The 24,209-nt window shown below is 40.3% G+C and overlaps 1 protein-coding gene across 3 annotated transcripts; it reads right to left on the minus strand.

The window, feature by feature from the left end:
• Positions 1-275: 275 nt before the first annotated feature.
• ZC3H7A (zinc finger CCCH-type containing 7A) lies at positions 276-24,209 on the minus strand. Of its 3 annotated transcripts, XM_065732945.1 has the most exons (23): positions 24,117-24,209; positions 21,331-21,433; positions 20,264-20,303; positions 19,249-19,446; positions 18,450-18,608; positions 17,280-17,360; positions 17,136-17,174; positions 16,289-16,319; positions 15,515-15,795; positions 13,719-13,926; positions 12,731-12,795; positions 11,825-12,017; positions 10,000-10,161; positions 8,837-9,033; positions 8,549-8,646; positions 7,340-7,521; positions 5,306-5,382; positions 4,596-4,729; positions 4,217-4,322; positions 3,538-3,646; positions 2,861-2,994; positions 2,378-2,541; positions 276-1,189 (listed from the first exon to the last, which is right to left on the minus strand). In XM_065732945.1, the coding sequence occupies exons 2-23, from the start codon at positions 21,396-21,398 to the stop codon at positions 1,000-1,002; spliced, it is 2,916 nt and encodes a 971-aa protein (XP_065589017.1). In that variant the 5' UTR covers positions 21,399-21,433; positions 24,117-24,209; the 3' UTR covers positions 276-999. The 3 variants fall into 3 exon arrangements, with proteins under 3 accessions (XP_065589017.1, XP_065589016.1, XP_065589015.1); XM_065732944.1 differs by lacking the exons at positions 276-1,189; positions 2,861-2,994; positions 24,117-24,209 and having other exon boundaries at positions 2,409-2,541; positions 21,331-21,969; XM_065732943.1 differs by lacking the exons at positions 276-1,189; positions 2,378-2,541; positions 24,117-24,209 and having other exon boundaries at positions 2,871-3,010; positions 21,331-21,969.

Below are 24,209 nucleotides of genomic sequence, written 5' to 3' on the forward strand. Positions count from 1 at the left end.
AGGTCAGAGCTGAGGGCTCTGCTCCCAGGCGGGACGGCGGTGCCTGCCTGCATCCTGCACCACACAGCTCTTCTCACTTTGCGAGCACGTGGGCCGTTTCTGGTAGTTCAGCGATGTGACGAGTCCAAGGAGTCAGTGACAATAAACCAAGCAGCTGAGACACAGAAGCTAACCTAGATTTCAGCAACAGGTGCTTGAGCTTTTGCTAACAGGCAAAGAAACCATCCGTTGTTTTCACAAGACCTCGGTCCTGACAGGCTACATGCAGAAACAGCTTCGTGTAAAGTTCTCTTTATTACAGGCAACATTAGTCCATACACTGATACACAATACTGACATACAAGTGTAATCTTTCAAAATCATCATTTAAACAGCAAAGACCAAGAAACAGTTTTAACTACTTCATTTTCAAAAATTAATACGCTTTTCCTCCAAGATCCTTTTTCAGTAAATTATATTGAAACATACAAATAGAGAAAAAATACCCATTCAACATATACTGTAGTTAAATGGTTATTTTGTTTAAAATCTTTAATAAGAAAATCCTTTTTAGCAACCTACATATAGATAAGTAGCAAACTTTGTTTTAAACAAATCGTCTCCATTAAAAGATCTGAAGAACATTCATCCATCATTTCCTCAGCCCAGAACTCTCTGCTTTGCAATACCTCGATACCGAACAGTTCTCCAGCGGAAGGACTGACACTAGGAGGCTTCCTACACATTACAACCTCTCTCCCCCTCCTATTCCCTAACTTTCCGTCCAACAGGAGGTGAGTAAGCACATAACACTTCAGATTTTGTTATTCACCACTCTGTTTCATGAGAGCATAGACAGGTCCACTCAATTCCCCTAAATCTACTACATTTTGCTGTTCAGGAGGAACAATATATGCCAATAAAAGCAGAAAACCTGCAGCTTTTCTGTCACATGCTTTTGATTATTGTCAATTTGTCTGGTTTATGCTTCCAGCTGGTAACACGTGTGTCATCTCAGTATTAGTCTAAACCTTTAAACAAAAAACTATATTTTCCAAAGTCATTATCACTGGGAGCAATCAAGTGGTCTTTCCTTGCTTTGCTGAGCTTCATTCTTAAAACTTGTCTTCGTTCTTCCCACTCGTGGAGTTCAGCATTTCCATGGGCAAATTTACAGTTGTTTCCCTCAGTGCAAGTACCAGCCATATATCTGTTAAGACACATTTCAAGCAGTGTTTTTGTAGCACTACGAGGACAACTGTTTCTATTGCATCTGAAAATACCTAGATGTTTCTTATAGACATAAAAACAACTGGAACAATACTTCATTTTTAATAGGATGATACTAACTGCTTAGCATTGATTATACTCTTCTTTCCTAGCTGTCAAGTATTTGTGGAGAAGCGATGACTTTTCTTTCTGTTGATACCTTACTGAGTCATTTAATACTCAACATCTTTCATTTCCTTAAGAAGTTAATGTGACTGATCATTTGACCTTCACATTTAGTTCATTAAGCTACACAACAACTTCGTTTTAGCAAAAGAAAATGGCTGGAATTTCTAACTGAATTTGGTTTTGGAGTATTCAGCATGACTCAGGAATTCATTTTATTCCAGTATTTTTTCTTTGGTAAACATGGCAGTCAATATTCACTTTACATTGTGTAGCTCAGCTCTGTCAGCACTTAAAACATCAAATTCAGAATGTTGCCAAAAAACAGAAAACAGGGCACAAACCACCATGCAAAGCCTGCACACCCCAAGTAACCTGCTTTGTGTGCTGTGCGGTCTTGAGATCTCTGAAACGTTCAAAATCTTTAATGCGATACCAAATCTTTAATGTGATACCAAAGAACTCAGACTTCAAAGCTTTTAGCCTTGCAACAAAACTGCAACAGTGCACAGAAATGCCAACAGGCTTCCCAAAATCTACTGCAGCCAGGAAATCAGACTGCATTTAAGGACTGAAGGGGCAGCAGAATGAACAACCAATGCTGGGAAAAACCAGCAGGATGTGCCAATAAAATCTGTACTTGCCTTAAAGCTCCAATTACACCATCCAACACAAAACTGTTCTTGTGTTCCACGGGTAATGGAAGGCAGATGTCTAAGTATGCTTAGTAACAGTATTTTTTTAGAAAAGTTTTTGCCCTGCTGCTGTAAACTTGTGGCCCTTTACAAAGGTCACACGAGCAGTTCATCAGCTCCCACAACGAGGAACCTTGTCTCTCTCCAACTTCTAACAGCACATGCTCAAATGCCATTAATTACTTACCTTCTTGTGGGAAGATACATACAAGGAAAGAAATACTGGAACACCGTGTGATAACACTAATTATGTATACTGTAAGTGGAATTTTTCAGTTTACAAAACACAAATCTTAGAAAGCACGTACCTATCACAAATGCTAAAGCATCCGGTTGGAAAGCGATACTGCCAGCAGTTCTGATCATCTTCTGTGTGGAAAACCTTCTCCTTATGCTTTTCAGAAGAGATGTGACCCTGCCATTGTTTCTCACTATTACAGTTCTTCCCACACATCCAACAGTGGAAATCCACCTGTTTAACAGGGAGTTTGAAAACAAAACATGGAGAATCCAATTTTACCAGCACACAATTGTTACTAATACATTTAATTTTTTTTTTTAAGTCAGCCTGAAAATTGTTGCTTAGCCTGGATACAGTTGTTTAAACAACACCTAAGGTTTATGATTTCCACTGGCTTCAGAGGATTCAGAAGAACTGCTTTACAGTCTCAGTTAAATTGTGTATTTAATGTAGCCAGCTACAAGCTAAAAGGACTAAGGACAACAGCACATTACTGACTGGGGGGATAAAACCTAAGCGTGACTTCAGAATTACACCTCTGATTACTTACTGTTACTTCAGCATAGTCAGTTGGCATGTGAATTTGCTTCCCATTTTCTTTGTTTGCCTGAGCAGATGTATCATCTCCTTTTTCTGGTTTTTGACTTTTTAGCCATATGTCATACAACTGCTCCAAGTCTTGAACTAATGAGAGCAGAAGCTAAAATAAGTAATTAGCAATTAAGGCAGAAGTCTGAGAACACTAGATGTATGACTGAGTTTGCAAGCATAATTCAGTCCCTACCTATTTTAAGAAGAAAAAAAAAGGAGGACATGGTGTAGACAGTTACACAGTTTAGAGATAAGAACCAAGAGCTACTCACCAAGACCCATTTCTATCTATACAGAGGAAAGGAACACGTTACATATTTCTAGCAGACACACAAAGTAAAGATAATTTGGTAAGGTGCTCCATGCACCAATTTGCTACTGGTGACACTTTACAAATATAACACAAACTATTATTAAAATACAATTTCAGGTCATGAATATTTAATGCAGCTATCTTCGTTTAATACTATTTTTGAATATTCAGTCAGGGCTCATTCAAATAAAATAAAGTGCCTGCAAGGCCTACTACAAAAGGTAGCAGAAGAAAAGTGGATTGAAAACTTACTGAGGAACAAAAATGAAGAGCAGAACAGTTAAGATATACAGCATTACTTTAATTTTTACTTTTCTACTTACTGCTGTTCTCCTTCATATATGTCCACATCTCTCTCTCCTCGGGACTGTGAGCAAACGAGCAGTTTCCATCATACTGACATTTCTTGCCTGAAGCAATATGATTGCACAACTAGAATATGAATCAAAAATATATTCTTCATGAATATAAAGTAAAAATGGTGACTAGAGTTAAAAAAACAAATAAAATCTATCAACTGTTCTCCCCTCAGACAATTGTATCACGTGGAATGTAAAACCATGCCTGTTTGATAAAATTACTGTAGTTCAAAATGTAAACCATAAAAGCAGGCCTGGTACTTGCATCTAAACCTGTCAGATTATCAGACCACACAGATGTTAGAAAGATTTCTGAGATGTTTACTGCAAATAATTAGGATTTAGTTAAAGCACTTTTTAAGCGATTAACTTCTGCCAATGAGAGAGGGCGTTGGGAACAGGTAAGGACTGATCTCACAGGTTGAGGCTGAACTCCAGAGAAATGCTATTAGCACATTCCCCAGCTCCCCTGGGAATTTCTGCAGAACTGATGAAATTAGGCCAGTTTCTGGTGTCATGGCTTTTTGACACGATGTCACGATGTGGAATATCAACAACACAACAAAAACCACAAAACCATGACATCTGGTATTTTAGTTACCCAGTTTTCTTAACCCAAAGGGTTATTTTTAGGTTAACATACATCAAATTGCAGAGGCACTTGCTTCTTTGCAGGAAGAGGACGAATGGTCATCCACTTCTTGCGTTCGTTAGACATCACGAGCACCACACGGCGATCTTTGGTCCACCTAGGTAACAACAGTGCGTTCAGCGAGGAGAAGCAACGCTCAAGAAGACATGCTCTGCAGATCAAACAGTACCAGGAAAGCCTGGAATGTTTATTCATAAAGCCTTCATCCTTCCAGTTGGGATTTACCTGAATTTTTCTAGACACTATTACGCTTCAGTATGCCTTTTAAAATTCCTTGTATGACCCCTTTCCTTAACAAAGTAAGGGTTTTTTCAAAAGAGATTTAAACAGCTGACAGAAAGGCAAAATGTTTGCTCTCTGCCTTACTTACGGGTGTCTTGCCTTTGCACTGCAGTATTTTTTGTTTCTGTCTGGCTCATTAACTTGACCATTTCTCCAGCACTGACCACAAACAAACTTCATCTTCAAATTAAGTGATCCATGTTTCATTTGGTTCCCAAGAATCTTAAGCAAAAAAAAAAACACCAAACAACAAAAACCACAACAATAAAAGGTATTTTATATCCAAATGTATTAATCCAAATGTAATTATGAACTATTCCCTACAATAAAAGTTGACAACCCATGTCCATAAGCTGTTGTTACACTATATGCCTTGTAATAGTTTAGCCTGAAATTTCAAATCTAGACATTTTTTAAAGAATGCATTTTCACCTCACTTATTTCTGATTTAGGCATATGCGCCCAGAAGCTGTAATAATATGATGTACAAACTGAACATACAAAATTCCAATATATTGAAAAATATAACTAACTGCCCCATGGCAGCCTGAATACCATCCTGAGGGCAGCTTTCTGTTTCCTGTTCCACCTGTAACAGGATAGGCAAAGCAAAAAAAGGAACTGTGTTGAAGAAAAGCAGGCATTTTAAGCGTCAGTGGAGTAAGGAAGTGTATAGTGAAAGTTCTTTGGGAAGCACTAGAAGTAAGCAATTTCTAAAATATACTAGGTTATACACAGACCAAAGAAAAGAATTATCCAAGTTGCTACAGATTTAGTTTCAAGGCAAGATGAAAATACCTGTGACCCGTGTGCACTAGCTTCCACGTTTTGCCAATATTTCTTTGATTCTTGAACAATAGTATCATGTGAAATACCTTTAAAGGAAGTAAAAAGTTTGTGAGCACTTGCAACTACTCTAAAACTTCAGACATGCTCCAACTGCTGTGCTACCCAAGTCCCAACCATTTATTTACACATCTGCATACACATACAAACATACTTAAGAATCTCACCTCCAAAACATAAATGCAATACATAAAATTACATTAAAAAGCAAATGAAGTTTTTTAAATTACATTGTCCAAATACAGAAAGATGAATCTGAGTATTTGTATAAACATATCCTCTGACAAACTCAATAGAAAACCTACATTTTATTATAGACCACAAAAAACTATCCCCAATGCCAACTGGCAAAAGCTAGATTGTCTCTGTCTTCTTTAAAAAGATCTTAAGCAAGCCCTGTTAATTAAGCTTTGTTTCAGGAATGCCATTCTTACAGCTATTTTGGCTAAGGCTCCTATTGGAGCTATACAGTGTTCTCAAATACTGTAACAGTTATTACTGTAACTCCACACAAATAGGGTCTAGCATCTGTTTGGATTTGAGGGTTGGTAAAACATTTCTTTCCTGGGGCAGGATTTGTTTTCTTCCCACACCTTACACTCAGAAGAGCAGCTTCATTCTGAGAGCAGAGAACCAGAGTCAGAACAAGAGCCAGAGCTTTAACTGACTTCAGGGAAGTATGAGGGCAACACAAACACATCCTTCCAAACATGAAACACATCCTTTTGTGGCAAAGCGAGCTTCTTGTAGAGCCCAACCCTTACTTCAAAATAGAAATTACAGAGGAAGTATTTGCTATGCTTAACTCTGTAGCAGCAGTGGTTAAAAACAGAAAATAACTGCTTTATTTTCACACAGAAGACCTCTAAAGGTTCAGCTCAGGAGAGAGAGAGACTGGAAATCCGCATAGAAAGAGTCATCTCTTCACTTTCCCTGACTTTCTTACCCTAAAATTTTCATGTCTGTGTGATATGTTATCACACTGCTACAAGAATAGATAAACTGAAGGCAGAAAGGGAAAAAAATGCCAGCACCACTGCACCACCACATGGAAACTGCCAAGCTTCTTTTTTCCTCTGCACATCACAATGATCCAACACAACTACTTAAGTACATTACAATCATACAGAGCAAAGTAGAACAAATAAGTGACTATGCTGGGCCACAAACTCTTTACTGCCAACAGTTCATCAATTATTTTACATTTGAAAACAAAAAGATTATGAGCAGTTTTGAACTCATGACCAAGGAAGGGCAATAAGTACAGAGACACAGTTCAAAAGATATCAGCTAGAAATAAAGTATTGAAATCTGTTATCTTCTAAGAAGCCAACAAAAACCAGCAAGAACAAAAAAAAACACCATCAAAAACACTAAGCTTTCTGTGTAAACAGGAACAGAAAACCTGACTAAGAAGTTAGACTACTGAGAGGCAGGGTGCCCACCCACGAGCATTTATGGTCTGCTTCACTACGGAACAATATCAGATCAACACCAAGCTAAATGAAAAGTTTAACTGCAGAGAAAATGAGGCTCCTGTACGTGGGAATGGACTGGAACAATGGCAAAATTTTTCTGTTTTTTTTTTTTCTTTTTTCTTTTTCCCCATCCAGGGCTCCACTAAGAAGATATCTGATCAAGATCTTCTAAACTGTGAATGTTAAAAAAAAAGAGCAAATCTGGTTTGACTTGGATTTAGTAACTGTGTGAGATTTATGATTTTATTCCAATAAAAATAAGTATCAGATGATAATAAGCTGTCCTGACAGTACTGATTATTAAGGCCTTTCTAATATTCAGCAGCCAGTAAACTTATCAACATATTGAGCCCTATTTATGCAACCATTTCTCTAACACACTGCTGCGAAAGGTTTCAGTGGACTGGAAGTCAGAGCACCTTTCCCAGGATGCTGCTTTCAGGAGCTGAGACGAGGAAGAAGCAGCAGAACAAAACAAAGAGCACGACAAGCACTTTGTTAAACATACCTGTTTCCTTTTGCATTATCCAGACTTTAAGCTCTACCAGGCTGTGAGCATAAAAGCATTTATCCTCTCTTAAGCAGCCATAATGCACCTCGTGCCTGCACAGGTCAAGCTGACACCGAACTTGAAAAGGGCGAATTTTGGAATACTTCACCATAGTTTCTCGCAAAATGTGGACAAGGCACCTGTTGAAAGATGAGTCAGTCTTAGGAATGTCTTAAATGACTTCAACATGTGGCAAAAAAATGCAAAACACCCACGGTTATCACAGCTTACTCAAATGCCTTTGTAACACTCACCTGGCACCAGCAGCTCCCAAAAGGAAGTAGCACCTAATTATTGCTTCCAGTCTGAGCAAACCAACATTACAAATGAGTGCTCGTGAAATCAAGAGCTTCCCTTTCTGCAAAGCATCACTGAATCCAACCCAGCTGGATCGCTGGCTTCCAAGCAGCATAGCGTACTGCATTCATTTCAAGTATATATGCTATTCTCATCACAAACACAAGAACTTATCTTTTTTTTAAAGCATCATTAAAGAAATAGTTCATGCATCACTGTAAAAGCCATGCTCTTACAGCTGTGGTATTTCCTCAGTGTAGGGAAGTAGAACGTGAATAAAGCAATTAAAACACTCCCACTTCCATTTTGTTCATATAAAAACTTAAGTGTACATAGTATCAAAAATCCACTAATGCTGCTCTGAAATCTTTTTACCTTTCAAAGAATAATTGAAGGGACTTCTGTTACATTGCTTTGTATGAATGAATTATTAAGACCTACAGTCTAATTCAGGCAATTAATTTCAGGCAATTAAGGTAAACCTGTACTTAACCAACTAGGTTAAAACTAGAGCAGAATAAGCAAACCAGGCTGAAGAAAGAAGATACTTAGAAAATCCTCTATAAATTCAGGACCATGCATATAATTACACCAACACAGCTCACCACGTGGAAAAGCTGCTAACTCACAAAGAAGTAGGATCCAAACATGAGGGTGGACACCACTGATATTGAACACGTTGATAAAGACATAGCTGACTTACAATTTACTCACATGGGGCAAGTTTGTCTTAGCCACACTGTCAAAGCACGACAGCCAGCAAGGAAAAAAAATTATCAACGAGTAAGAAATGAAAAATCAATATTCAAAAATGCCCTGAAGTCTTTGCTTTTAATTTGAAATGTAGAGAGATGGTTATTTCAGACATACTTGTTATCTTCGAAGTCATGCATAGCTGGGTGAGAACAAGAAGATGAATTATCCTTGTTCCTTTTGCTTATTATTCTGGGTTTATGATCAAAACATTTCTGGAATACAAAAACGAGTAATTACAGAGTATTTATTCAAATATATTTAAGTCTCTACTTCAAAGCTAGTCAGGTTATTACTGAAAAGCATTCCAAAATTTACAAGTTAGTCACGAGCAAAAGCATTTCTTGCAGGATAATTATATTACTTATTACACTTTTTATTATATCATTAGAGATAAAGCAGCACCTCACAAAGAAACATAAAGAATCCATGATGTTCTTGAAGAAGTCGAGACACAGTAAAGTTGATCTTTCCATTTCCTCCAAAAAGAGCTTCTCGACTGAACGCGCCTTTGCGCTCCAGCGTCCACACGTCTATCTCCTCTTGGCAGTATGCGAACGTGCAGTGCCCTGGATATCTGCACTCCTCTTCAGCAGCAACATCTAAAAGGTAACACTGAATGTGACACTGCTTTTACACAACTTTTACTGTAAGCTCATCTTAAAGCCTTTACCAGCTAAGAGCCAAGGTACCTCCGCTGTGAAGTCCAGCAGACAGAAGCAGAACCTCCCACTGACTGTGTGTGTGTGTCAGCCTTACCGAGGAGTTTTACATTTTCAACACCAACTATCTTTCTGCATTCTAAGGCCACAGTGCTGAGAACCAAGGACACCTTTGCTTAAATACCACCAGATACAGCCATTAGTAACAGCCCAGTCATCTTGCTTCAATCATAAGCAGTCCATACTGCAAAAGAATACTTTCTTGTTATTGTTATTTTGCATATTAAGTACTCAGAATACACTGTATTGAGGGCAATGGTATCTGCCAAGACTGGATGACAGTCAGACCAGCTCTTTTGCCAACCTACAAGAAGCTGAAATGGCTGTCCTGCACGTCCCTCCGAGTCCAGAGTGTGTTTTTATTGAAAGAGCCTGACTTGTGATCAGATGGGGGGTGCATACTGACAGACCTGCTGTAGTCACCGCATCATCTGTCCTCCACCACTCGTGCTGCTGGCCAAACAGAGACATGTATGCACACCAAAACTTCTGGGGCAATGTCAGAAATCAGAAGATAACTACTTCAGTGCTGGTCAAGAGTTATCTGTACTGTGGACACAACTCACAGGGAAAAGAAGGAAAACGAAGGTGGCCCAAGGTGATGCAGATTCATGATGAGGAGCAGAAGTACAGCTCATGTTTTCTAAATAATCACAGTAATGTGATTAAATGATTAAATGCCAAAATATAGCTCCCTTCATGACTTTGAAAATATAAAGAGCCTTGTAACTTCCTTCCCCATCTCCCATGAACAAGTAATAAAATCTCATTCAATACTCCACTGTGAAAAACCAAACAGACATTTGAACACAAACATTAACATTTTACTATCTATAACACACATACCTTTACATATATAATATGGTCCCACATACTGTGTTTTTGTTGGTCTTGGACGTATTTTTTTCCATGATTTATCTTCAGAATTTTTTATTCTACCAATCAGAATATCCTTCTTACATTTATGTTCTAAATTAGGGTGGTAAGCATAATCCAGTAATTTAGGACCTGAAACAATCACAGAATTGCTTATATTCACATAACCACAGCACAGTCTCCACGCACAGACTGGCACATATACCCAAAAGCAAAGTACACAAACACAGTGCATGGAATTCTTAACTGCACCAGCAGGTCTGAAGAACCAAAAGTCATCAGCAGCCATGTTGAGCAGAACAGAAAAAAATAAATACTTACAAAATGACCAGTCTTGGCAATAAAAAGCACGGAAGGAGTACTTTTAATCTCGTAAGTACTATGAGGCAGCAACAAATCACTACTTTTTGTCAAATTCCAAAGTATACTTCTCCATAACATTACTTTAAAACTTAATTTGCTGATTTACAAGCAGTCTATGCAGGTGAACACCAAAGATTAGCACATGGCCCACTTAATATTCATTTTTTCTTATATAAAACAGCTACTATGTTCAGACTCAAAACACTAGGCAAGAAGTACATGTGTCCAAAACACAAATGTCAGTCCCAGAGCTTTGTTATTTGGGAAGGAAAAGTGTGCCTAGGTTTAAACTCTAGTTTTAGGATGACACTCAAGTAAAGGTTATATTACGTCTAAAGGAAAGACATCAGGGAGTAAGACTAGCAATGCTCAGTGAACTTTGCTATTTGATATTTAAGGGAGTATGAAAACAAGAGTGTGACCCATTCTCCCTGGACAAGTTGATGGAACAGTGTAATTTCAGGCTGTATAAGCAGGAGACACCTGAAGGCTTTGATAGAGATACACAGAAACAGAAGAAATAGATGTACTGATATAAAGAATTCAAGACAGTGAAGACACTAAGCATTTCTTCCACTGTTCTACAGCTTCTGCACTCTTAACATGTTTGAAATCACTTCATATATTTTTACTGTAAAAATAATTTAAACCTAAAAAAAAAATTCTTAAAACTGCAATAGCCATCCTCAAAACTTCTCAATACAATTCTCTACAAGATCCATTACTATGGTGTACTTTAATATTGACACCTGTGACTTGAAGCACAATGGCAGGTTTTTTTTTTTTAAACATTAGTCTTAACAAAAGCTATTGCTTATAGAATACAGCTCTTTTTAACAGCAACAGCTCAAGCCTAGAAGATTAGTTATATTAAAGCCCAGTACAGGTTAAGATCCTTTAAGTCAATACAGTGGAGTTAATTATTACTAAGGTTTGGAAGCCTCATGATTATGATTTAGAATTAGTTTGGAAAAAAAAACAATAAAACAGATGGGATGTGAAGGTTACCAGGTACTTTGAACTGCAGTTCAACTCCCCATGGCCAATCAGAGAGGGTATTGCAAGTTTTTTTAGTCTTGAGTAAAGGTGTCATTCTTCACAGTACCCTGGGCATTGGGAGGAAAGTGAATACAGAATGTGAATGACCTTACATAGCAGACCTACAGCTTGGGGAAAGCATGTGGTGACTGGTGGTGGCTTTAGAAATCAAGAAATAGAGACAAGAAGAAAGAAGAAAGAAAGCTGTCGCAACATTCTACCAGTTCCTTAATAACAAGGCCGCATTACTTCTGCGAAGAACAAGTCAGAATTGAACAGTATTCAGAAGCCGAAAGTATTTTCACTTGTTTTATTTCGTAGTATCTTAAATATAAGCTTTTTATTATTATTGTTATTTTTTAAATCAACCCAGCTGAGACCCACTGCCCCTTACCTTTTTTGACAAAACACAACTGGCAGGCCTGTCTTAGCTCATGAGTGCCTTCTAATGGGTTTCGTCCCACAAGTGCTGAAGGTACAGGAATATTAGCAGTTGCACTGCTAAAAACATTTGAAAAATCATTTCTAGTTTGACCTGAAATTCCCATGTAATTTTCGGACCCAAACAAACTACTAGGGCCATTTATCTGTTGGAAGAAAGCATATTTTACTTGAGCCATCTCATTTCAGTTATCCACAAAAAAAGGATTAGTTTACTGAAATTATTATTCAAAGCATAAAATAGATTGCATGGAAAAAAACAAGTACAAACTTAAGTACATCTCAAAAGTGGACGTGGGGATTTCATAAAAGCCATACACTCAGCCTACCAAGCATATAACAAGACCCAACCAAGTACAGGGAGAACAGAAGTAATTGCCAGACTATCAGTACAACACAGCCCATAAGAATGCAAACTCCACAGCACAACTACAGAACAGAGACCAGATGGATTGTCAGGCACAAGACAGTTTCTGCTCTGTTCCTGTACTAAGACAGCTCCCCGGGACTCATAATATTTGGCATCAAGACCATCAAGGAGATTTTCTCTCTCAGGTTAGTTATTTTACACTTTACACTGTTAAAACATTTTAGAGTAACTTCCTCAGAATGAAAAAGTAGCTATGATAGCAGTCAGATTGCAGATACAAAACAACCTTAGTAAATTTTAGAAAGCTTTTTTCCCCCCCACGTGCAACTACTGCTGCTTTGAGCTACTATACAATTTTCTCCCATGGCAGAACCATATTTCAGAAGTCTTAACAGAAAAAAGTTCTTACCATAAAAATTCAGATTTATGTTAAGTCCTTAACATATCAACATTTGAACTGATGGAAAAGAAGACATTAAAGATACTTACAAACAATGGAGAGTTATTGCTGCTAAGTGTTGGTGTTCCGTCTCTAGAAGCTGAATTTGAGAGGTCTAAAGAAAAAAGTTTCAATTATTTCAGTTTCCCCAAAGCATCCTATTCAAAACACTATTTCTAATTCCTGAGAGATATTAAGTACCAGAGGTTTGTTTTTTAACAAGCTACCAATTTTGTTGTTGCTGTTTGCTATGTTGTTCTGTACTGTTATTTTTCTTTTTCCAATTATGTGAAATCCCCCTTGTAACATCTTGGTTTAAAAACAACCAAGTAATCATTGTCAGCATAACCACTAACAGTAGCAGCAGCTCCACAGACATATGCTGAAGGAACAAAGGTGCTGCTCGAGAAGTATAAAAAGGGTAGCTAGATAAGCAAAACTTGAATGCAGACACAAAAGATTATTTTTTATTTTGTCAATTCAGCTTCATTCTTAAGAGTGCATTCTGTAGCCCTGGTGATTTGAGGCAAAATTTATTTCATCCTTCCTAGTTCTCCAGCTATTTCTTCCTATTTCACTGTACAATCACCTACAGCTTAAATCCAGGCACGTAATGTTGCTATCTTTTCAAAGAGCAGTAATACCAACTGGCCTTTTGGGCCTTTTCATGTTTATTGTTTATGTTTTGTTCCAACAGATACATAAATAAATAAACCCTGAAGTTAACACGGTTCCTCCTTAACCCTTGTTCACCTGAAGCTGTTAACTTCCACAATAAATGGAAAAGAAACAAACAGAAAGAGCTTAGAGCACACATATGCAGACCCGAAGTAAACAACAGCTTTCTCTATAAAATCTCGTGTACTGCCAACACTGGTTATCAGCAGAGCTCCAAATGTGAGCACAGGCCACATTTTCTGCAAGTGCTAAGTATTAGTGAGTAGCAGTGAAAATTTAGTTGTTAAACAAGGAGTCCATCTGGCTCACTCACAACTCTCTCCCACATCGTAAGGTTATATATTTAGACTCCTTTTTTACCTCTTTTTGGGTCGCTGATTGAAAAGGTGCTTAATGGTGAACAAAAATTTTCCAGTGAAGAAGCCAAAGGCTGTGAAAAGATTTCTGAAAGAGAGGGTGAAGGAACAAATCCTGTACTGACTGGCAACGTCCCCAGCAAAGAAGCAGAGAAGGGTACGCTCGGAGCCACGCTTCCTGCAGGAATAGGTCCCCTGGCTCCTGAAGTTTGCTGGATAAAAAGAAATCAAAAGGTTCACACAGGGAAAAAAAACCTCAACAACACAATCTTCCTTTTAATATGGTTTTCAATACGTTTCTGTAAGCCTAGAGAAAAACAACAACGAAAGATACACTACAGTGCTGTTCAGAACTGCAAAAATCACATCCCAGGGCTCTAATGCAAGGAATTATCCATAAATCAACCACTTTAAAGGTTCGGATGGCTGAATTTAAGAAGAGATCTTGAATTTTTTATGAACCAGTGGGAAGAGGAGTCAGAAACATACACAAATTTTTCTAAATAAAGAGAATATAATTCAAACAGTAAGGAGTTAAGAGCTAGCACTGAAATAGATCCTGGGGTGATATTAAATGACATCAATGTCTGTATAAGCCAATTTACCTTCTCTCAAAGGAAAACCACACATCCTTCTGTGTACCTCTGCTAGGGACAGAATTTGGGAGCTTCTTTCCCTACCTCTCAGCTGCTGCCACAAGAAGCTCCCTCCTTGTCTGGAGGCTGACCAAACTGGTCTGCATGGAGTGGGCAATGTCTCATTCCCAAGTACATTCAGGTTCTACACTACATGAGGGTTCAATCTATCTCAAAAAATAATGTTTGCCATTACTATGGCAGATTTCTTACGATTTAACAATAATTACATCTGAAATCTCCTTGACACATACAACAAAACAAAATGCATAAAGCTTACAGTAAGAAGCCTAAGCATTTTTCATATCAAGAAATCAGGCTCAAGACAAAACCACTTCTGCAATCAATCTTTTTTACAGCTGTATCCATAGCTACATGAGAAATAAAAGTCTCAACTAATTGAAAAATTCAACACGCCAGATCCTCATTTAATAGTGCAATATTAAAGGCTCCAAATAACTGTCACAGACAGCTCAGAGTCAGTAACCTTGCTATTAAGTTCAGCCATCTCTGCTCATCAATCAGAGCTTTCATTTTGAGTGACAGTTGAGGAACTCTGTATGCTTTATATGTTCTAACTCTAGAATGGCAGTGTAATGAAGAATAACTCATAAAACGCCTCAATTTTTCTAATAATCTCTTTAACAAATACAAAAAGTTAGCCTCACGATGGGCTGCTTCTGGTTATCTGCCACTTTGGCCTGGACAAAGCTCTAGTGCACTAAGCAGTAGTTTTGCAATCAGAACAATGCTGCCCTGCAAAGCTGTAAGCATGAGCTTGACTTTCTACAGCCCCAGGGTGTGTACACCGAACACCCTCTGGTTGACAGAGGACTCATTTGCAACAGATACACTCCAACTCACACTTCAGATACCTGCTTTACTTTTCATGCTATTTTCTGGAAGTAATATCCCTCCCACAGTGGTAGTGTTGGTAGCAGTACTTTTCAAAGCAGTATCAATCTACCAACAACCTCACTCAAATCTTCCAGCACACAAATTCAGTGTGATTTCCTTGGAGCTCTGCCATGTCCTGGTACCTTTATAGCCACATTTTCAAGCCCTCACATCTGAGAGAATCAACCTGACTGTACACAACTACGGCTCAATGTAACCATAAAAGTTAACTCACAAACAAAACACTCAAAAGAAAGCAAAGTTTTACCATTATGCTTTCATCTGGATCAGGCACAGAATCAAGTAATTCATCAAGTTCTTCCCCAATAATTATATCTCCATCTCCACAGTCTAAACATGCTTCTGGCATAGAGAAAGGAACATTTCCTCCGTTTGTCAATGTTGCAGAAGGCAAAGAAGTGCTTTCCACTTGAAGAGACATAACAGAAGGTAAAGATGATATAGGTACTGATGCCACTTTAGACAATTCAGAAGCAAAGGCTGACGAAGAAGCAGAAGAAACCGTATCTTGCTTCTGATCAGACAAATCTGAAACAGAAAGACAGGAAAAAGTGGAACTTTTATTTAGAGGCATAAAAACACCTCCCATAACTTTTAGCCTGATGATGTCAGGAGACAGAGAATAGAGAAACTTGAATTTCAAAACAAAACTACAGTAAATGTCTTCCAGTTCATATGCACCCACATCCCTGTGCTCATATATTGTTCAAACTTAAAAAGATAGGAAGAGTTACAGGCTTGATATGTAGGAGGACCTCAGGCATGCTCTGCCCTCCCTATTCTTTCAAGTTTAACAGGTCAGTGAAACAATTATATTAATGGCAGTTTCAGTCCTATCAAGATGAGGACTGGCTCAGGCACTTGAATGTGTAGTTTCACAGATAAAGATAACAGACTCTTGACACAGATCTTTCAAAAGACAACTTAAATTTTCTTATTAATAAACTTCATTACAAATACAACTAGATATATTATGTATCTAGTTTCCTAGTATTAATATTCTAACACACACAAGACTCACCTAACTCAATATCTTCTACAGAAGAAGAATTCTGAAAGTGAGAAAAAAATACCTCTCAGTACTTTGCACAAGAGCCTTTAATAGTTTTCAAACACATATTTGCAGGCAAAGAATGTAAGTTCTCTAAATTAGGTTTAATTCAACTTGTAAGTTATTAAGTCCAGAGGATTTAAGGGTGAAAAATTATTAAGATATAGCATCCCTTTGCAGACTGAAATGCAATTGCTCTATCACTAAAAATCTGTAACCAACCAATGAAAGAACAGTGAGACTGATACTTGGCAAAGCAGCACCTTAAAGGAGCCATTCTTGTGTTTCTTCATTCTACCCTAAGTCCTCCTTTACAGCTAAATGGTCTATTACACCTGAAAAACTCTTTAAGAATTGTGTTCATTTAAGATAAAGAAGAACTCTTCTTCATTGGTGCTACTCAGATACATTAGCAACAGGAAGATAAATACAAGTTCAGCTGCTCATGAAGGTCAAATGTTGTCAAACAAACAAATCTGAAGATACTCCTTCACTCTAACATTCTTCACTTTCATTACTCTCCATTATATGGAATAAACAATAACTATGTCCTTGCCTACAGATGTTAAAAGTAAATATATTCACTGCAGTGGGTTTAAAGTTTTAGCTCATTCATCCCACAAAGATAACTTGAATGATAATGTACAAGTACTAGTTTGCAATTAGTGTATAGCAAAGCTGAATGCAAAAAACCAGAACCCTCAAGTCCAAAATTGAACGTTAACTGCAAATTCTCACTTAATCACTGTGAAATGATGAAACAGTTACTCCCTGTAGTTTAAAGTCAGCTTGCACTTAACAACATGTCAAATCTCACCTGAGTTGATACATCACTAGAAACTGAATTCGAGGGTGGCTGCAATGAAAATAAACCTTCATTAGCCACAAAACTGATCAAGGGAAAAACTCAACATCTCTGTTAAAACTGTAACAACTTGTAAAAGTTAAAACCAAATCTTACCTTTGCTCTTACGTATGCTTTCCTTATTTTTAATCCTAATTTTTGAGCCAGTTCTTGAGTAAGCTTTATCACACTTTCATCCTAAAAGAAACAAAATCTCATAACATGCATGTGTTATCATCTGGTCAAAGACGTCTGTTTACACCTCAAACAGTCTTTGTTCTGCAAGCTCCCTACACGCAGGGCATCTCCTACGAACACTATACTCTCACAAACATGGGACTGTAAGCTGCACTCAGAAAAACGCAGATCCTCAAGCAACATGGTTTTAAGGTTTGGAAAAATAAGCCAGAAGACAGACAGTATCCACCTCTACTATTTCTCTGAATGAAAAAAATAAGGATTATCCACAACCAGAGACATGTGGGGTGAATGCACAAACAAGCTTACACTATTTCTGAGGTAGAGAAAGGGAAAGAAAATCAACTCTGTATTCTGCCCTGTTATGTATCCAGAAGATACCCTGTTATCTAAGAGAAGATCCATCGCTGTGTTCATTCAGATCAGGAATGCATTTCTGAAGTTCCTCAGTCATCCTCACTCACTGCATTTTAGTTTGCGGTATGAACAGTCTCAGAGAGCCAAATCAGATTCGTCTGGGATGGAACTGAAGAGCTGCTGGAGCACACCTGATGCACTCCTCCCCCCCCCCAAAAAAAAAGCAGCACAGAAATCAGATCCTCAGCAGCATCACTGCAGTCTGCAGATCTTGTCCTGCTGCAGCACCTGCTGCCTGCTAACACAGACATAGCCTACGATTAAGGGCCCTTATGGGGCACATTAACAGTGACATCACTGAATGCTTGGAGAGCTAAAGTGCCACTACCACACGCATAAACACTCCGCCTTATAACTAGGGGTGCATTTTCTCTTCAGAGTTCATAACTGTCTAGAGCATCTTAAACAACAGTTAATTCCGTGGTTCTACTATTTACTGCAAAAGCTGATGGCCCTCGATCCATATAGGAATATATTTCTTTTGGTGATCTTTCTGCCTGTATGTTCTGCTACAGGTCTTCACACTTAAAGTAAACAGTAAGAACTGAGGAATAAAACAACACCACCACAAAACCTGCACTTAAAGCAAACAAAAAAAGCAATGCTTTTGATGTAAGTTCACTTTTTCTGTATTAATTCTGAAGAAAGAGCCATAAATTATCATTTGCCTACCTGTGGCACAGCAAGAGAACACTTTGCTGCAGCATCATAAGCTGTTTTATACCTTCCCAGCTCATTCAATGCTTTTGCTTTCCGATAGAGAGCTCTAAAATTATTTTCATTTAATCTTAATGCTATCTCACAGTCTTCTAGAACCTTTTCATGCAGACCCTATGAGGGGGAGACAAGAAAAAAGGAACTAATCAGAACAATTTTTATTGTTGGAATAGAGAATTTGAATTGTATTAGGTGAAGGTAGTGAAACACTATAAAACATCCACCAAGGCCACAGTACACCATACATATGAACTGTTAAACAGTGACCTGTACCACTAAAATGGAGGACTATCATTCACACAAAGTCCAGTAAGAGGGAGGAAGACAATTCTTTCTCAAGAGCCATCTTACTGCACAGAGGAAGTAGCAGACTCAAGAGCAGTCAGCAATATAGACTGAAATACTCTTTAGCAGCTTTCAGGTCTGGTATGACTCTTCTGGAGGTCGGTGGCCCTGCCTGTGGCAGGGGGCTGGAACTTGATGATCCTGGGGTCCCATCCATCTCAAGCCCTTCCATGATTCTACAGTTCTGATTCTTCTGCTATTTATTCTAGTACTATTAGTATTGGTAACTAAAGATATCCAGGTGATTACACTTGTAAAACTATGAGATTAAGGAATATGCCAAAATGACTGTTAGGAACATGCCAGTTCTCAAAGCAATACCAAGAGCTTTTCACTATCAAACTTCCCATGCCTTCACAGCATTAGTGGATTATCCTCAGGACATGATACTGTTCTGATAGAAGCTTACCATATTTGAAAAACATGCTATCCTGTTTACATGCAGCTTCTCTAAAATATCATCAGAAACACGGATTTCTTCAGAATTGGCATAATCTGCTATGTTTATAGCTTCTGAATAGTGGTTCAGCGATCCTCTCCAATCACCTTCTCGATATACATCATTCCCTTCATTAAAAAGATTTCTAACAAGTTCTCGTATAAATAACTGTAATAAAGAAAAACACTCATGAACAACAGTATTTGTTGTGTACCTTCCATATTCCCAATACATAATTCAATAGAAAATGTAAATTCATGGAACAAAATGAAATCAATTTTTTTTCCTCTATATTAGTTTTTTTTTTCAAGACAATCTTAAATACTCAGCATCACAATACATGAAAATAAAAGATAGGCAGAAGGACTTGTACAGCCATTACTCTGTGGATGTAACTTCAAAAAGGTGTACGTATCTGTGTTCCCTGCACTGTTAGCAAACAGCAGCCATAGCAGCTGGCAAACCAGTCACACACAAAGGCTGCTTTCACCGAGCAAGACTTTTGCAATGTAAAATGTGAACAGGAACAGTCTTAAGTATTGTATTCTCAAGTCCAGCAATACAATCTACTGCTGGATAAAAACACTAGAAAGACAAGTGTGAAAATGTAAGTTCAAAAATTACACAAAACAGTAACACATACTGTAACCAAAATCTGTCACGAGAACGTGTGACTCAAGTCCTTTATCTCACTTCTGCTGTGCTACTCTGAACATTACCAGACACAGCATGTCATCCAATGAATGCACTAAACTCATCCCTAACACCAGCAGAGTTCATCTGAGCTGCTACATGAGCACCTCTCAGCCACCCAAATATCTCAATACCTGTAGCACAGCCTGTGTAGTCCTGCAGTTCCCATGCTGAGACATTCTAAAATTACCATTCATACTGCATTATTCCTTAACTGACAACTGAAAGCAAGAATAAACAAACAACAAAAAAGCAACAAACACATCTGGAAATGCAGAAATAATTTTATTACCTCATATTGTTCTTGTGTCCCTGGATAGGGCAAAGTAGATCTAGAAAAAGAAACAACAGAATGTACTTCTGGGAGACACAGCTCAGCAGAGAACACTGGTTCTGACTTACAGCACCTCTCTCGCTGCAGCAGCCTAAATCCAGCTGCTTCTTTCAGCCTGTGCTGAGCAGATTTAATTAAACAACTGTTTTGCTATTACAGTATTATGAATTGTGTTCATTTAAAGCTACACAGCCAGTCTTGCTCTCCTCTTCAAAAGGTGCTACAATTTTGAACCTGGAGTTTAAAAACTCAACACTGTTCGTTTAAAAACGATTTCCTTTCTCTTCTCCACTGTGTAGAAACAGTTTCTATATGAGAACCACCACCTTTCTATAAGCACTATAAAATGACAAATTACCTGTCAAAAGAGCACACCGATGTTAATTAAGTCATACATATAAAACTTAGGGAATTTTAAGAGCTCTTTCATCTGACACATAACAGATTTTCTCTGGCAGAAAACAGCCTTTTACCTCTGTTATTTCAGGAAGAAAACCAGAAACTCCTTCTCTTCCCGTGCAGGTTATCTGAAAACGTGCTGCTAAATCCTTTTTCAAAGAGCAGGTTTTTTTGCAGTGCCTTATGCGAACAGTGAAGGAACGTAAAACTCCAGAATCTGCTCAAGTTAGTCAGGACCTTTTAGGGGAGAACTTGGCACTGACCCCATGCAAATTAACTGCTGAGAGCTTTTTCATCCAGTTAAACTTCAGCTCCGGAGAGCAGAAGCCACCAGGCAGCAGTGTGTGCAGCCAGGCAGCAAGCAGCAGCCCCACCTCAGGTGGGATGGCCACAAAAGGAAGGGGGATTTCCAGGTACCCACAAAATGTCAGTGCTGATTTTTCTCAAAGGATGAAGAGAAATACCCTCCCACCCCCATCTGCTCTGTTTGGGAACAAAGTGAGGCTGGTATTACATTCTAGGAAGAACTAAGGGCCCTCTGACAGTACTAAAGTACGAGATCTCCCCAGAGCCATCCATACCTACAGACCTGCACAGACAAGAAAAAAAAACCCAAAGCACCGTACTCTATAAACTGAAGTCCTTTCTTAATGTCCTGTTGTCTAGTGCTTCTTTCTTCCGACACATTGGACATGTTATCCTGAACATCCACTTTTCGGGTATGCAACTCTTCAAAAAGGAAAGAAGACAGAGTGCTGTTAGCAGTGCTGGCCCCGTCCCGTGGCAGCCCCACCACACCTCTCACCCCATTTCTGCTTTCCTGCTTCTCTGCTCGGGACGATGCAGAACCACGTCAGCAGGGCTGAAGCTCATGGCACGCACAGTGTGAGCACAGTACTGCTCAGCCAAGCTGAGGCTCAATGCTTCTGCAGGGTCAGCTCTGCGCTTGATTTATTTCAGTATTGAGCAGAAATTACCTCAAAAGCCCAGCGTATTTATTAATAAAACAACAATTTGTTAGGAAACTACTGTTAGACCCAACTCTCAAGTCTGCGGCTGCCAGCCCAACACTGTGGTGTGCCTGGAAGCAGCAGGGCCGTGCACCCACCGCCTGCCTGGGGAGACCCCCGGACATCAGCACTAGCGAAGAACTCCTGCCTCATCCTCACAGCTCATTACTTCCATTCCACGTTACCAACTGAACACTTAAGCATGATTTCACTAGTTGGAATTGGTGATATGTTTTCTTCACATCATTTAATGGATTTACAGTTACTCAAGTTAAGCAGGCGGAGAAGACGCGTGCAACGGCCGAGAGAAGGCGGCCTGCAGCACTGCTCTGCCACCATGCAGCACATGCACGCTCATGTCACTCACTTTCGAAGTTCACCAAAATCACCTATTTAGCAACAACTTTTCTCCCTCATCTGAAGAGGCAGAATTTAAAACAAACATGCATGTGTACATACACACAAAAGTTAAAATGCTGCTCTGTAAGATTCAGTGAAAAGCACAACCTGAAGCACAGGAAGAATCACGAGATGCTACAAACAAAACAAAAACAGACCACTGCATCAGTAATTTAAGGCCACAGGGAAACTGACCGTTGCATTAGAAGCCATATTTCTACCACTGCTGCTATATGACCAATTCAAGCTCCATTTATTAAATCTGGCACAGCAAGAAGTTGCTGAAGTCAAACAAGTTGAGGAGCAATTCATACTGGTTCATCCTCACCACAGGCTTCAACTCAATCACATCTCACAAAAGCAGAAGCAAAGACAAAGTTCACTGCCAACAGTCAACATCACCTCTTCAGGCAGTCACACTGAGTCAGGGAGGACAACAATTCTGCCAGAGATGGCACAAACGGGAAAACATATAGCTGTCTCTTACACAAAGCTGCCTGCACCTCTTACTGGTTACATGCTTTCCTCCCAGCACAGGGCAAGACAATGCTCTTGTTTCTATACTTGGTCACTTCTGAGGCATGCAAGCCACGCTGTAAAGGACAGTGTCAAAGCATAGGATACACCCAGGATAATTCTTTAGGCAAAGGGGATTTGAACACAACAAATGTTGGACTACATTCCAAAGCAAAGCGGATCTCTGGAACACAAACCAGCCAACTCACACGGAGTCCAGAGAATTCAGTTCTGCAGAAGGAACCCGGGTGCTGGGGCTCCGAGAAGGACGAGCACACTGTGTAACCTCAAGCCCAGCAATCACCACTAGTAGACCTCGTGGCATTTTTCAAAGACTCCAAAGTGATTCAATAGAGGCAGAAATAGAACAGACATCATGAAAAGCTGAACTACTCTGCTGCTGTTAGAGCCAAGGTAACCCCAGGGGGCAGCTACCTGCAGCTCACCCCGTGAGTGCCCTCTGCTGAAAACTGAGCTCTGCACGGTAAGGAGCGGGGCAGGACTGAGCCTCTCCTATGCACACGATTGTTCAGACAGCTCACTGGGAGAGGAAAAGCGAGCAGAGGAAAAACACGCATCGTTATTTGGGGACAAGAGCTACTAACACAGGGAGTTTGTGACCTTCAGCTGAGCAAATGGCCCCGGTACAGCTCCTTGTGGGCAGCAACGACTCCAGCTATCGCAAACACGTCCAGCAGCGCTCCACGCTGCCCTGGGGCACAGCGCACAGCTGCCAGGCAGTGCTCCTCGCAGCGCTGCCTCTGCGCTGTTAAAGCTCAAATACCACGGCCGCGCGTGGACAGATGCGGCTTTCCAGGAGTTGGAAGCACGTCCTCTCGCCACGCATCACTGAGTTCGCTCGCTGGGTCGCAGGAATCTTAAATTAAATCTTCGTACGGCACACAGCACACGGAAACGTCCCCGGGATCGCTGCCGACACAGCTCCGCCGCAACAAGCAGCCCCGAGCCGATCCCTCTGCGGCACAGCCCCACGCGGGCGGGACCCCCGAGCTACCTTCAGCCCCGGCCGGAACCGAACCCGTTCCCCACGCGCCGCTGCCTTCAAACTTTACTCGGCGCCGACAACTTGTCACAGCCGCGTCCGCGGGACGGGAAACGCGCGTGGCCGCGCCGAGCCCGCGCCGCCGCCGGCAGCTGCGCCCGCCCCGCCAGGGCCGAGGCCGCGACCGGGGCTCCCCCGCTGCCTTTGTTCGCTCCGAGCGGCGGCACCGCCATCTCCAACGGCGGAACCGACCGGCACCGCCCACCGCGAGAGGGGCGGGGAGGGCCGCCGGGAGGGGCAGGACCGGGGACGCGGCGACGACGCCCGGGAGCGGCTGACGACGGCACCGAGAGGGGCGGGAGCGCTCCCGCCGCGCCGTAACGGGCCGCGAGAGGAAGAGGAAGGAGAAGGCCCCGCCCCGGCGCCCCCTCCCACGCCGGGGCCCCGCTGAGCGCGAGCGGCCGGTCCCGCCGCGCGGCACTACCTGCTGCTCGGGCCCGCGGGAGCGCAGCGCCGCTGGAGGCGGAGCCGGGCGGACTGGTGCGCGGCGGCGGCGGCGGCGGCGACGAAAACGACG

The sequence above is a fragment of the Cyrtonyx montezumae genome, unplaced genomic scaffold (assembly GCF_038088225.1).
Source record: "Cyrtonyx montezumae isolate F1298 unplaced genomic scaffold, pur_monq_1.0 scaffold_16, whole genome shotgun sequence".
NCBI classification, from domain to species: Eukaryota; Metazoa; Chordata; class Aves; order Galliformes; family Odontophoridae; genus Cyrtonyx; species Cyrtonyx montezumae.

What these genes read in the sequence shown, in the direction of transcription:
- ZC3H7A (XM_065732945.1), bottom strand. Translation starts at nt 21,398, where the DNA reads ATGTCCAATGTGTCGGAAGAAAGAAGCACTAGACAACAGGACATTAAG. An exon ending in AAGCATACGTAAGAGCAAAG is followed by an intron (nt 17,175 to 17,279) that starts GTAAGATTTGGT and finishes TTTTCATTGCAG; the next exon opens with CCACCCTCGAATTCAGTTTC. An exon ending in ATCCAGATGAAAGCATAATG is followed by an intron (nt 13,927 to 15,514) that starts GTAAAACTTTGC and finishes CTTTTTATCCAG; the next exon opens with CAAACTTCAGGAGCCAGGGG.